At 44.0% G+C, this 15,986-nt stretch overlaps 1 protein-coding gene across 1 annotated transcript in view; it reads right to left on the reverse strand.

The window, feature by feature from the left end:
* Positions 1-7,938: 7,938 nt before the first annotated feature.
* nt5dc1 (5'-nucleotidase domain containing 1) overlaps positions 7,939-15,986 on the reverse strand; it is a 49,181-nt gene continuing 41,133 nt past the window's right edge. Inside the window, exons 10-12 of the mRNA XM_048250305.1 lie at positions 12,914-13,087; positions 10,265-10,433; positions 7,939-9,279 (exon numbers count right to left, since the gene is read on the reverse strand). Of these exons, the coding sequence (XP_048106262.1) occupies positions 9,167-9,279; positions 10,265-10,433; positions 12,914-13,087 (456 nt within the window). The 3' untranslated portion in view covers positions 7,939-9,166. The remainder of the gene's footprint in view (positions 9,280-10,264; positions 10,434-12,913; positions 13,088-15,986) is intronic.

Here is a 15,986-nt window from a genome sequence, read left to right on the forward strand (position 1 = left end):
TATTAGTTCAACCTCCACAACATGTAGTCATTTGTGCACATCATAGTAGCATTTTCCCTTCCTCTAAACAAATTGCAAATGCTTTTGAACATGTATCAGTTGCTTTGTCATGTCAGTCAAAATTAACTATACTTATGGATGCTGAATAGTCGTTCCCAATAAAACTAATAGTCTTCATTTCATTGCTTGAGTCATTACATTCAAAATTGGTGAACTAGTTATCAAATTCTGTCACAATGCTGTAGAATTGCAAAGAGCATATACCAAAAAACTGTGAAACGTACATATTCAGTGTCTTGTACTCACTTACTCCCCTAACTACAGCAATTTGTAACTCTACTGTAGTTTTCAAATGGCTGTACAAGTACTGTATAGTGCTGTCTTTTTCAGGTAGTGTCACCGAGTTCTGGCCTTTTTTTGCATGGGAAAACACTGAGAGCATAAACTGTCGTAATGAAAACATGACAAAGCCATTTGACTATCTTTTTCATAAACAATGGTGTCAAGACTTCTCATTTTGATGACACTGGCAGTTTCATTGACATAAATACTTGCTTTTGAGGAATGGACTATCCATTTTGAACAAGTGACATCCTTTTGCAGGTTATCCACTAGGTTTTGCAGTTTGCACTAATTGTTTTGAGAAATGCACTAACTGCTACCCAAATGTTAATAGTGATGTGAGAAAAGCACCAAAGCGACTGAGAAAAACTGTAATTGGAGTCCCTATGCCTAAATGAATTCACTACATTATTAGGAGGGCCACACATCTATCTATATAAGGTCTCACAGTTGAGAGTGAAAACCAAGCCTGGAGGTTGTGTCAAGACACAGATCTGGGGAGGGATACCAGAAAATGTCTGGGGCATTGAAAGTGCCCAATAGACAAGTGCTATTTTTAGATATGTGCATCCCAGAGGCATTTCTTAGTAAAAGTTGAGAACAGGACTTTTTATGATAATAGCGGTGTGTTGAATTCCACTAGCCCTGGGGCAGCCGTGGCCTATACTGTTCCCAAGCTGGATTTTGAGTTTTTGACCATCTAATTAGCAAAAACAAAATAGTTGCCAAAATGGCAATTTGTGGCACTTATTGGGCGGGCATCAGTAAATAAATTCATATTGTTTACATGTGTGCATCCCAAAAATCTCCCTTGGATCAAAAGTACAGGCTGTGAAAAATCTATTATTATGCCTATACCGTATGCTAATTACCTACCGCAACTTAATCTCTGATTTCTCTATGCCCAGGTAGCAGTGCTTCACCCTAATATACTCCCAAGTCAATATATGCCTAAATCGCCTCATCTTAATCTGCACTGCCATTTTGTGCTCGTTGTGAATACACAGGCCACAAGAAGTCATTAAGGATTTTTTTGGTGCATTTACTTTTGTGTATATACTGTATGTGCTTCTCTGTGTGTCTGCTTGCCTGCATTATGTGTGTGTGCATGTGTGTGTATACCTGTGTGTGTGTGTATGTGTGCGCTTGTGTGTGTGTATGTTTGTTTGTGTCTTTGTGTGTTTATGTGTGTCTGTTTATGTGTGTGCGTGTGTGTGCATGTATCTCTATGTGCATATGTTTGCGTGTGTTCATCAGAATCAGCTTTATTGACCAGGTTTTTCCGTAAACAAACAAGGAATTTGACTCCGGTTAATCTTTGCTCTCAAAGTACAACATTCACTTAAGAATAAAAAATAATAAGAAAATTTAAAAGAACAAAAACAGAACAGTAAGAATAGAATGAAGGGCAGTAGAATATGGCTATGTATAAGAATAAATATGTACATTTGCAAATGACAAATTGCAAATAGACACTAAGGTGGTATAGGGTAAAGCAATTGTCCATGGGAGTGCGGCTGGGGATGACCAGCTCCTTGTTGTCCCTGTCAAGGTTGCCAAGTCATGGACACCTCAACAGGCATAGTGCAATATCAGTATAGACTGATTCAATATAAATATAGTGCAAGGCAGTTCAGTGCAATGATAATGTATTAATAACAATTATTGTAACTGTAAGGTTGAAGTACAGTACACATGAGGTAGATGAGCAGAACAGTGTTGATTGACTTTGTTTAGTGTAAGGGTGGGGGTTGTTTCTGAGTGTTCAAAAGAGTGACTGCTTGGGGGAAGAAGCTGTCTTTGTGTCGATTGGTTTTGGCGAACAGTGCCCTGTATGGTCTACCAGAGGGAAAGAGGTTGAACAGTCTCCTAAAGTCCACTGTCATCTCCACAGTCTTCTTGGGGTTGAGCTCCAGGTGGTTGTGACTGCACCACTGGACCAGCTGTTCCACCTCCTGTCTGTAAGCAGACTCATCACCATCCTGGATCAAACCAATGATGGTGGTGTCATCTGCAAACTTCAGGAGTTTTTAGAGTTTTACAGTTGGGCTCTTTGAGGTGCAGTCATTAGTGTAGAGGGAGAAGAGCAGCGGGGAAAGGACACCCCCCTGTGGGGCGCCAGTACTGATGGACCGGGTTTTGGATGAGAAGTTCCACAGTCTGACATGCTGCTGCCGCCAGTCAGAAAGCTGATGATCCACTGACAGGTAGAGGCAGGTACTGAGAACTGGGTGAGCTTCTGATGTAGAAGTTCAGGCATGATGGTGTTGAATGCCGAGCTGAAGTCCAACAAACAGGATCCTGGCGTCCGTCCCTGGGGAGTCGAGGTGGTGCAGGATGAATTGCAGTCCCATATTTGACGGCGTCATCTGCCTACCTGTTTGCCCTGTAAGCAAACTGCAGGGGGTCCAGCAGGGGGCCTGTTATGTCCTTCAGATGGCTCAACACGCAGACAAGAGGGGGACACAACATCAGGTCCTGGAGCCTTCTTGATCTTCTGCTTCTGAAAGAGCCGAGACACATCCTTCTCGCAGATTGTTAACGCAGGTGGGGGCAGGGGGTTTGTGTGTCAGGGGTGTGATTGTGGGTGCTTTTCAAACCTGCAGTAAAAGTCATTCAGGTAGTTCATGAGTGAGTGTGTGTGTGTGCATGCATGTGTCACTAAATGTACATATATTCATTTATTGTCTGGTTCCCCATACCTTGTTTATAACAAATGTTCATATGTTCAACAAATGTAAATGTTCATATATAAATGTGATCTCACGGGGGTACATGGCAAATATAAACCATAACTGATGTCTTTATCATTGGTAATTGAGCTAATGTAAACATTTTTACATAAATTGCTATGGCTGTATTGATTTAAAAGCCTAATAATGTGGTGGGTCCACCAGAGCCAAGGACATGGGCTGAGTAGCACAAATATGAACACATTGCAAGGATTAATCTCATCACTCATCAACACAACATATTTCCATGTTAATATAGGCATTAAGCTGCAACCAAGAAGTAACACTAATCACTGTATACCGCAGTTACTTTACTGTCTCTTGACTAGCACACCTAGAGTTCCCCACTGAAAGACCCACTTCTGGCTTCTTTGAGCTCCATATCTGGATTTCTGACGTTTCATTTCATCTTCTCAAGAGTTGTGAGTTTTATGGATGTAGTACAGCACGTTAACAGAGTGAAAGTGGGTAGGGAGGTGATGTAGGAGTTACATTCTCATTTCCTGCATTTTCAGCGTTGAGTCTTGCATGCACAGGCTAGCATCTCAAGGCAACTGTCTGGACTGGGACTCGGTGCCATCAGTACGTGTGCAGGGAGCTCATGTGTGGAGCTTTGGGTATTTCTCCATATCCCTGTTTGATAGTGTACTGTCTGTGCGACTTAAGTGCAACTCGAGTCCGAGTCTCAGACTCGAGTCCCCATCTCTGTGCAGAACCAATTTTGTGGTTGCTTCCTCATGTGTGGATTTCAGGGATGCCAAATCAGTTGTACTTTTTAATGGCTTGACCTCAAGTTCCTCTCTAAATTCCCCTGCAACTACAGTTTCTTTATTTTTAGGCACCTGCAAACACAATTCCTCTGTTAGAAATGTGCCAGTTCTGCTTAATTTTCTGCTAGTTATAAGTATAAGTATATATATAAGTATATATACTCTTTTACAAGGATACAAGGATACAAAGAAGTTTATTGTCACATGCATATAGTTACTAACTGTAAGAAATGCAGTGAAATTATGTCTGGTGTCAGCCTATTTGTGCATTTATGGGGGGGTGGGGTAAAAAGTGCAGTAGAAGAGGGGTTTAGTAGATTAAGTGGCAAGGGCTGCATAAGAAAGGTGAGGGAGGATAGGAATTGGGGGGGGGCACCAACAAGGAGCACCCAAGAGCAACAGGGGCAAGGAAAAACTCCCTTAGGAAGAAACCTTGGGCAGATCCACGGCTCAAGGGGCTAACCCAACTGCCAGGGGTCTTGGTGTGTGTGGTGCAGAAAAGCTAGGCAATCAAGGACCTGGGTAGATAGATGGAGGAGAAATCAAAAATAATAAATAAAAAGTTCTATGGAGATGTGCAAAAATTGGAGAAAGTCAGATATGTGTGTGTGCGTGTGTGTGTGTGTGTGTGTGTGTTGTGACGTGTGATGAAATAAGAAAATAAATAAAAGGTCTGTAGCATAAGGAGAGGGATGTAAAAGTGCTAAAAGTCATGTAGTGTGTTTGTGTGTGTGTGTGTGGGGGGGGGGGGCATTAGTGCTGAGGAGTGAATGAGTGCAAAATTAGTATAGTGTGAGTTCAGGGTTGGGAAATGTTTGAGAGTGCTGAGGAGTGAATGTGTGCAAAGTCAGTATAGTGTGAGTTCAGAGTTTGGATGGCCTGGGGATAAAAACTTCTCCTGAGTCTCTCAGTTCTGGCTTCGTGACTACATAGGCATCTTCTTGATTTCAGCGGTAGGAATAATCCATTGTTAGGATGAGAAGAGTCCTTCAGAATCTTTTGGGCTCTTAGGAGTACTCTTCTGGAATAGATATCTTGTAGAGCAGGGAGTTGAGTTCTTATAGTACGTTCAGCTGAGCGCACTACTCTGCAGAGTACTACAATCTCTAAATGTGGAGTTCCCATACCAGGTGATGATGCTACCAGTTAGAACATCAACCGCTGAAGTGTAGAAGGCCTTCATGATGGATGTAGAAACTTTGAATTTCCTTAGCTGACGAAGGAAGTAGAGTCGTTGTCTGGACTTCTTCAGAACATATTGAGTGTTAACAGTCCATGTTAAGTCTTCAGTAATGTGGACACCAAGGTATTTAAAACTTGTGACTCTCTCTACAGGTTGCCCGCTGATCATTAGTGGGGTGTAACTGTAGTTCTGCTGCTGCCTTCTGTAATCCACTACCATTTCCTTGGTTTTATTGACATTCAGTGTCAAGCTGTTAGATTGACACCACTGTGCCACCTCATCAACCTGATCCAAATAGAGCTGTTCATTGTTGTTACTAATCAGGCCCAAGATCACTGTGCCATCTGCAAACTTGATGATGGAGGTATGACTACTGTTGGCTTTGCAGTCATGTGTGTAGATGTTGTACAGCAGTGGACTCAAAACACAGCCTTGGGGAGCACCAGTGCTGATGGTTAATGTGTCAGATGTCAGACCCCCCACTCTAACCACTTGTGAACGGTTGGTGAGAAAGTCAAATATCCAGTGACAGGGGGGTGTTCAGTCCTAAGGCCTTCATCTTTGTGACCAAGGTGAGAGGTACTATCGTGTTGAATGCTGAACTAAAGTCAATGAAGAGCATCCTCACATAATTCCCATTCCCCTCCTCCAGGTGAGTTAAGGTGGTGTGCATGAGGTTTGAGATGGCATCCTCTGTAGACCTGTTGGCTCTCTAAGCAAATTGGAGGGGGTTGAAGGAGGCAGGGAGGGATGAGCAGATAATGTTTTTCACAAGCTTCTCAAAACACTTTCAGGGCTACTGGGCGGTAGTCATTCAGACATGATGGACTTTTTTTTTCGGTACTGGAACAATAACAGACTGCTTGAGGCAAGTAGAAACTGTCTCTTGAGCCAATGATGTGTTAAAGATATAAGTGAACACAGGAGCTAACTGAGTAGTGCAGGATTTCAAAACCCTGTTAGAAATTCCATCCGGTCCAGCAGCTTTTCTACAATTAACCCTCCTAAAGGCATTGCTCACATCAACCTCAGAGACACAGAAAGGTGCATCCTCACCTTTTGATCCTGTGAGGGAAATTTGGTCTCTGGATTTATCCCTGTTTATTGGTCATTGGACCAGCATTGGACACAATGCTGCAAGCCTTTGCACAATGTCTGTCAACAGTACAAAGTCTGAAACATATCTACTGTCTTGAAATATCTCTACTGTCTTGAAACATATGTCTTGCAACCAACCCCCTCCACACAATAATAACTTTGTAGTTTATACATAGCAATGCCACATAGAACATAGTGCTGCCTTGCACATTGTTTATTAGAACATATTTAGTCATATTGACAACAAGATAAAACAGTTTGACTATCTTGACATTAACATGGACTGACAGTTTCATTGGTATAAATACTTGCTTTTGAGACATAAGCATTATGAGCAAGATACATGTTGCAGGTAACTATGTGGTGCAGTTTACACTAATTGTTTTGAGAAATGCAGTCACTGTTGTGCAAACATTAGTGATTTGAGAAATGCACCAAAGAGAAAAGCTGTTTTATCACTCTATTGTGTAACATTTCCATTCCAGTAAGTGAAGGTGCCATTTGCCTCACTGAGATCACAGATCACAGAGTGTATTAAGAAGACATCTCTGGCTTCCTTCCTCTTTTCTCAGTAACCTCTTGATGAACATTTTCACAACAGGATGTAGAAGATCACAGTGATACTATGATCAGATAGCAGTTTTTAGGTCACATATGTGCACTGAGATAAGAAGTATACAGCGGTATTAGCTTGTTAGTCACACTTACCAGTAACTATTCATCTAGTGAGTTGGTGGAGTATACCTTTTGGTGTTGCACATATAATGCGATGAGTATTAATGCATTGCACTGCAGTACTGTATGTAATGCAATGCATAGGCTACATTTAAATGTGCAGGTGCTTTTTGACAGTTGACTTTTGTTAATTATGTTAAATTAGTTTTTTTTAGTTATCAGCTTATGTCAGCTGTTGGTTTCTGCGCCATTAGCTACATCTGTCTAACTCCAGCGTTATACTTCAATGGGTCACAGAGTAGCTTCCTGAGGTCATGTTCTATCCCAGCATGGGGGTTAAGGACAGAACAGGAGCATGTCTCTCCTGCAGTGGTTTGATTATGGGCCTCCTCTCTTGTTGGTAGTTGTGCAGCAGAGTTAAGTTCAGACCTGAGCTAGAGGTAGCACTCCATCACTGCTCTGGTAAACTCAAACATGCAGAGACAGACTATCAGGGATGATTGGTGAAGATACATTTGAGACACATTACTTTAAGTCTTAAGATGTGAGACATATTTTTTCAGTGTAATATTCATGCATGAAACCATGATTCGTTTGGATGAAGCATCTCAATGTGATGTCAATTTGATTATGTAATAATCTTAGACCTCTCTGAACTAATCATAATTGTAATAATCATAATCCATACATGATTTGCTCAGAGACTTTCTAATGAGGAGACACAGCACTCAAAAAATCCTCCATAGAAATGCATGGGTTAGTTTGGCAGCTGTCTACACATATCACACCCCTTCCGCGGCAAAACGTTGACATGTGAATACATTGAGCCAATCATGTGGTGTGTTGTGAAGACATCGTGCCAATCATGTGTTGTGATCTCGCCGCTGGAGCAAGATTGGTGTCGTGAAGCCTTACGCACATGCATTTCTGTCGAATTAGATGCCCGAAAAGTGCCCAAAAAGGGTTGCAATATGGCCGCCAAGTGGAGGGACTTGCCTAAAAGGACTTTGATTTGCTCCAAATTACACCTTGAGGAATCCCTATTAGTGCATGGACACTGTAACTGAAAATGTTTTTCTCAGTAGCTAAATATCAGTTTTGTCAGATGAATTTGAAAGGAATACACACAAGGGGGAAGTCGGTGTATGCATGTCTTTATTCCACAGATGAGGTGAATGACACTGCTCCTGAATTTTACAGAGTACAAACTATGGATGAGGACAGCACAAGGCCAAATAGGGTTTCTTTAAACTGTAAGAGCAAGATAACACCATTAACCAACTGTAACTAAAGGCTAATCAACTCGATACATACAAAATAGAAAACATTTGGACAAATGAGCTCACCTCATTTTGGCTTTAACTGTGCTTTAAGTACTGTTTGATCCAACACAAATAGTTACAACACAACCTACAGCCAGCTTTCATTCAAACTAACAATGAAAAACATTCAATTCATTCAGTGGTCAGTTTAAGCATGGCTGACATTGCTTCTGCATACAATATGGCACATATGTATCCCACACATATACAGTACAGTAGATCACTGAGCAGGACATTACACTAGAACAATAGAGTACATAGACAAGCTTTTACACTTTTTTTTCCACGTGAAACTCATTTTAAGTTCACTTCAAGATGTATGAATGACACAGCATGGTATGACATATTTGTGTAGTTAGTACTATTTCCCATTATGGCACACGGAGGAAAATTATCAATAATTGAATGGAGCATTGCATACAACAACGTAACTCCAAGGCAAACAAATATCCACAGAATATACTGTGCAAGATTTGACACAATCAGTACAATCAGTCTTTTATTATTTATTAAGACATCATGGGGTACTTTCAACAAACAGAATACTTTCAACTGTTAAGCAGAGAACACATGGCAGTCCTAAAAAGAAAATGCAAGCTTACAATGATCAGAAATGAATATTTCCCATTATAGCCAGGTTTGGAATGATGGCCCCCCTGAGTTATATGCTTATTAAGTAAAATGGACGGTGGTCAATTTAAATGCACCAACCAATGCATAGTGTTGCAGAAATCAATGGCTAAGTATGGAGAATTAGGTCTTAGACAGATTTGGAAAGCCATTTAAGTTTTCAAGTCCTTTCAAAACAGGAGGTAAAGTAACTTGACGGTTTGACGGACACACTCCAACATCAACAGGTTACATGTTTTCAATTCGAATGACAGACAATGTCTAAACAGACTTAACACGGAGATGCTGATGTGCTGTACTGGGGCAGCACCTTCACATGGTGATCTATCTATGTGCTCGAGAGATGGGGGTGCGGCGCACGGGGCAGCCAGTGGACTGGAGAGACCCCGGGACTCAGTGGGTGGAGATGGACACTCATGGGTGGCTCTGGGACCACTTCAGCAGGGAGTCGGGGGGCCGGGGGTAGTATCCTGTAGTGCTGGGCTTGTCTGGAGAGAACCGTGGGAATTTGTAGTCCAGAGGAAGATCTAAGAAAGGGAAAGAACATCATCAAAGTAAAAAACCTCAAAAGGGCCTAGATGAGAACGGCAGTCAAACCAGCAAGCTAATAACAATGAATAAATAAATAAACAAATATATCCAAAAATCATATTGTAGACACAAAACCGACCTTGTATTATATAGGGCATCACTAGATGCTCCAATACACCAATTTTAATAGGGCTATTTAGACTGGTGATAAGAAGTATAATCACAAATGCCACAGTCACTCTCCACATTTTAAAGCATAGTTTTAGCCACCTAAAAGGCTTGCAAAAGTTTGCAAACACCCATATTTTTTCACATTTTTACAAAAACATACACCATCAAAAATTAATTTGAAGGTGATACAGTACCAACGATGGTTGCCTGATAAAAGTATACCTCAAAACATGGCAAGTTGCAACATAGTGTTGCTTTAAAGCAAATGACATAATAATGACTAAGCATCTTTTTTATGCACTGCTTTCCCCCACTCCCTCTCCCATGAAACCAGCCATTATCATTTACAGCTAGACTCTCATATGCCATTTTTCAATGAAAGCAGACAGTAATGTAGTTGCGGCCCATCGTAAAGATAACATAGTTTCCTGCTCCTACTTTGGTATTTCTCAACATTCTCTTCTCATCAACCGCTACCGGATTTGTCTATTACTCCTTCACATTGTTTGTCACAATTATCACCTTTGTGTGCAAATTAAATATGATAACAGAGCATGGAGTCAACTGAAGCTTCACACATTTATTTCTTCACACACGTAGCACATTTCATACGCTCTTAACATTGTAAATTATATTGCCAAAAGACACCAGTTAGTATGTTAGCAAGCTTTTATCAATGCCACTTGGGCTGACTGAGGTGTTTGTAAGGTTTTTGCATGAAGGTAGTTAAGTTGGTCAGTGTTAACCAAAACCCCCTAATGCTGTGCTAACGGCATGGATGACCTCGAGGTCATTTCAAGCAGACCGTACCTGCGATGGCTTCTACACTGGGGATGGCCACGGTGCTGTATGTGTGGATGCTGTGAGTGCACCAGGTGAGTTTGAGCGCCTCCTCTTCCCCATCGGCGCTCTTGGGCACGTCCGTAAAGTAGGAGCCCCACTGCTCAGACGAAGCCGAGGGAGTCTTCATGCCTTGATCCTAAAAAATAACATCACACCAGCATGACGGGCCAGAGGAGAGCATTCCACACCCAGACTGCCTCTGGATGGGTGGCTACAGCCCAAAGCAATATTGTTTGTGTTTGTTCTCCACATAAATAACAAATGGAAAACAATACAAATGAACAGACAAACCCAACCGCATTTCATTCAGTAAAAACAAACTAACTCATCCGTGCCACAGGCTAAACAAAAGACTGTGGTGACAAACACATTGCTGTGTTGATGCGCTAATAACAGCTGTGTCATTGGGCCGCACACAAGAGCACCCAGAGATGCTAATTAGCACCATGCTATAGACTGGATGATAAACTCACTTCTTCACACTTCCTTCAGGCGAGGGAACCTTTTTGCCGTTTTGTAGTTTATTCTCTCTTTGGTCAAACACGGATCCAAACAGTTTCAAACATGCCCCATTGTTATGCTGACCCTCACTCTTCAGCCTCTCCCCAGGCACAGCCCCCAGCTCTGTGCCATTAATAGAAGGCAAATCTCAGAGGTGCTTCCAGTCAGATGAAAGGATGACATCCATCAGATCCCCTGCGTCTGCCCAGTGAAAACAAACTTGAGCCGACACTGGGCCTTTGTGCGGACTTTCCCTACAGGAAAGCGCCATTCCTCTGAACCCCAATACATGACAACACTGACCCCCCTGAGTCAAACAAAAACTCCAAAGGCCCACAAATTACATACTACTGTGGAAATTTCCAGTACATCCTCAAGATCCAAAGCATCAGATGATGGAAAGAAAAGTCTGCACTAGTTCAGAGGAATTCAAAGTCTCAAGAGAGCCTGGATCACGTGAGGAGCCAGACAGATGCGTTTGGTCAGGGCTGATATATGTGGAAAGACTGGGCGGCAAACGGCTGGGAGGACCACCGGACATCTCCGGCTGAATCACTCCCCGATTCTTGTCGCTGCCACACTTTTCTGTGAACCATTTCACAAGAATGAGGTGGAGAGTGTGAGTGTGTGTGTGAGAGAGCGAGAGAAAGAGAGAGAGAAAGAGAGAGAGGAGTTGAAGGAGGAAGAGAGACAATGAAAAATGAGGAAGTGAGAGGTAGAAGGACGAGCGCCTACACAAATGGAAGTAGAAATGGAAAATGGGTGCTAGAGAGAAGGGGCGGCAGAAGGAGGATTGTGGGAAGGGAAGGGGGGGGGGGATTGGGGGGTGCGGTGGTGGGCGAGCAGAACAGACTAGGAGTCACTACTCGGTGGAGTGCTCAGACCAAGCTCCTTACACTCCTGCCAACAAAACTGCTGACTCATACCCCACTATCCCTGCACTACACTCTCCCTCCAACACACACACACACACACACACACACACACACACACTCTTTCTCTCTCCCACACACAGACACACACACACATTCATCGGTCTTCATGGCTAACAAACATCCTGCAGCCTGATACCTGTCCAGGAAGTGACCCCACTGAACGCATAGGCCGAGGGGAAACACTCAAGGTCTGGTCAATGAATGAGACCACTGCCTAATGGCATTGCATCCTGACTTCTACAAGCCGTTTTATTGTTTCCTTCCATGCCATGCGTCAAGAGCCCTGGCCTCCCCTCTCTGCAGTCGCACGCAGACTTTCACTTTTCTCCTCTAATCCTCCTCTCCTCTCCTCTCCTCTCCTCTCCTCTCCCACGCTCGCTTGCCTTACAGTGCTGCCAGTGGTGTACTTTGCATAAACATGCTGCAACACGACTAAACAGTCTACAAACCCAGCAACTTGAAAGCATAGTTACTGAAACTGGAACTGATTTGCAGTTTACAGATGTTTACCGGGTGTCTTGCCGCGCCCTCTCTCTGTGGGCACACACTCACACACTCTCTCTCTCTCTCTCACACACAGACTCACACACACACACACACACACACACACACACACACACTAACACTCTCTCTCTCACACTCACACACACTCACACTCTCTCTCACACACACATTCACTCACACACACACACACACGTAAGAGAGACAGGACTAGGGGGAGAGAGTGTGTGTGTGTGAGTGAGTGCCTGAATGGATTGAGTGTGGAGTGAAGATGGGGGCTGCTGAAACTGAGCTCCACAGTGGACGCTTTGTGGCACGTTGCCAGAGGGCTGAGGTGGGGTTCTCTCTCTCTCTCCCTCTCTTTCTCCCTCCACCCCCTCTCTCTCTCCACCCCCCTTCCTCTCTCTCCACCCCTCTCTCTCTGCTTCCCTCCACCCCTCTCTCTCTCTCTCTCTTTCCCCCCCCCTCCCTCTCTCTCTCTCCACCCCCTCCCTCTCCCTCCACCCTCTCTCTCTCCACCCCCCCCTCTCTCCCTCCCTCCCCCCCTCTCTCTCTCTCTCTCTTTCCACCCCCCCTCCCTCCCTCTCTCTCTCCATCTCTCTCTCTCTCTCTCTCTGACAGGGGGCAGGTGGGTGTGCTCCGTAAGCAGAAACAGCTGCGTGTGCCGGCCGCTGCTCACCTCATACTTCCCCTTCTTCTCCAGGGGCTCCGCGGGGGCCTCGCTGCTCTTGGCCGTGCTGCTGCCCGGGACTCCCTCGCCCTCCATCTCCTCCACGATCATCACCGTCTCCCACTTCCCGTAGCTGCTGGCGGGGAACATGTCCGAGCGCATGCTGTCTCCAAAATACACCACCTGCACAGCATAGGAGGGCAGAGCACAGTCGACACATCAATGAATGAGTTGGGATGACAGACAGGCATGGTCATGGTTTAGCGTTTATATCTCTCAGTTCAAACACAGACACAGAGCATTCAGGGAGTATTCAAGCTCTTTCACCTTTTCACATTTTGTTTTGTTGCAGCCTTATGCTAACCGTTTAATGCTACAGTAGCCACATCATTCAAATACTATCCAAAGGAGCTTTTTAGTGTAAACAGTTGTCATTTAGAGATTTTCTTATATCATCCGAATATCCGTGTGTCAGTATGTATGTGCTTTCATTAAGTGTTCTCTACATATGATGCTAGTAACTATTTAGAGGCCTCCGAAACACGATTTGTGATTTGTATGGTTTTGATTGATTGGTTTCAACTTGCAAGTAGATCATCCAGAAACACTTATGCTAAGGAATAATACACTTTACTTAAAGGTGCTCTAAGCGATGGCGCACGTTTTTTAGGCTAAAACATTTTATGTCACTTACTGCAAACATCACCTAACCAACTGCTAGCTGTCTGTGTCCTGAATACACTGTAAAAAAACGAGATCTCTGTGGACAGTCCAGGCTCCAAAAACGGCAACAACAACAACCAGGGCAAACCTAGCCCATGAAAACATAACAAACTGTTCCAGCAAATCACAGACAAGATGCGCGTTTAGGAGAGTTTCAATTGCACGGGAGCAGCTCGGGAGGGAGGTGGAGAAAGTAGCGAGCTAACTCTCTGTTTTGTTTGAAAGTCAACAGAAGTGACGTTACCCAGCATCGCTTAGCCTTAGAGCACCTTAAAGTCCGAAGTCTATGTCTCTAAAAACAGCTGTTTAATGTGACTGCTGTTCAGTTTTAAAACTAACTTTTTTTTGTCTTTTTGGTTTCCCTTATAATATCTTATTTTTTCCTATGTGCTGTTTATCTGTTCCAGTGTAAAATTGTAGCCTGGTCCTACCCGCCTAGTATTTTCATTCACTTTCATTTCACTGAGATACTAGTCTGGCATCTGACAATACACGTTTCTCTTGGACATCCAAGGTGCCGGGCCAACCAGAGAAGAAGTGGATAATGTTAGTTTTCAAATTGAAAGTGGCTGTGGTAAACGGTAGTAGCAACACCTGCACACATGCAGTACAGCAAACTAGGTAGACTAAATGCATTGTTTCCTGACTGCTGATGCGGCTTAATATCATTTTGTAGAATAAGAAGAAGAATCCCTGATCAAGGTGAATGGTTAATCTGGAACAATGATTTCAAAGTGAACACAATATCTATGTCTGTTATGATGCTAGAGTTAGAAACATTTCCCAATCACGAGAGGCCAGACTCTCTTCACAAAGTGAAACAAAGTAGTGAGTCTGGAAACCAGGCTATATGAACTGTGCTATATTAATAAGCGTGCCTTTCCTTGCCTAGCCTAAGTCTATCTGACACCTGATGAGATTGTAAATTCCTGTGATGGCGATCATCTCATGGGCTGGACCAAGGGAAAACCACACAATCGAGTTCAGGCCTGCCAAGCAGTACAGGCAGCACGGACTCATTGGAAGGCCCTTTCTTGTCTCGTGTGCACATGGGGCATTTGGAGGAAGGAGGAAAACACTGCACCCTGTGTCTCCATATCAAGTGCACTGCATCTCTCAAACCTGGAAAAGAGGAAAATAAAACAGCGGATGCAGGAGCAACAAGCAGAATGTGTTACGACCTGACGAGCTGTTTGCCAAAACCACAGCACTTCCTCAAACAAATGAGAGCTGTTAAGTGTCACAGCAGTGGACAAACAATGACTCTCTCACCAGGGTCACCTGAAGCAGACTTTATAGAGAGACTAAAGGCTATTACCCCGGGCAGTGTGCTGGAGGGGTAATGAAAACTTTTTAGTGCTAAAGGAGTTGCACTCAGAGGCCCTTTCTGCAGCTCCACAGTGGAATGCAAGGTTGGGGGAGGCAGGAGAGAGACTCCCGACACAGAGCCAGGGGAGCTGAGGGAGAGGTGGGGGAGGGGAGTGGGAGACGAAGAGGAGGGGTGGGGTTGGTGTTGGTGGTCAGTGTTACTCCCGATGACTGCTGGGGCAACTCCGGAAATTAGCCCCTCGGTTAGTGGGCCGTGTGTACGAGCCGGCCGCTTGGCGGGCGTAAATAAACAGTGTCTCTGAGGTGGACTCGGTTTTCGGGTTTCCAGACATTCCCAGAACTCTGCGCCCGTCCCCGCCACAGTCATCCCCCGTCCCAGTCCCAGGCCCCCAGCCTCAACGCTGGCCCTGCAGCATGACCGTGTCCACTGATCAGTTTCCAGCTCTCCGCTGCCAAAGGGGCAGGTAAAGTATGAAAAATATTTACAGGCCGAGGAATTCCATCCCCTGGCATGGCGGAATAGAGCCGCCTTTATGGGCCTCTTTATTGGCAACATGTGCCTGTATTAAAACCTCACCTCAATTCCTCTCAGGCCACTGGGATGGACGGCCTACTGAGCACAATCTGGTTAATTAAACCATTTCACACAGTGATTTACAAAGGATGTCAGCTTGTGAGGATGATGCTTACAGCCCAGGACGGCTCACTGACCACAGGCATAAATACAGGCCAAGATGGAACAGTGACTCGATAGGACAGTTTTGGAAACACGTCTCCTTGTAAAACCAAACAGATCCATCACAGGGCTTGTTTATCCCCAATAGGGCACACAAGGGCTCTTTGTGCTGACCAGTTCCTGTGCATCATTTGAGCAACAGAACTGTTTCTATTTCATGTTTAAAAACATTTCACTTGCAGAAGAAGGTTATTACAAGGCTTCATTTGATTACTTTAAGTCTGGAAACCGCGTTGTGGTGTTAACAGAAACAGGGCATCCAGTGGGGTGAATGTCTATAAATAGGAATACACA

This window comes from Alosa alosa, chromosome 8, assembly GCF_017589495.1.
Source record: "Alosa alosa isolate M-15738 ecotype Scorff River chromosome 8, AALO_Geno_1.1, whole genome shotgun sequence".
In the NCBI taxonomy this organism is placed as follows: Eukaryota; Metazoa; Chordata; class Actinopteri; order Clupeiformes; family Clupeidae; genus Alosa; species Alosa alosa.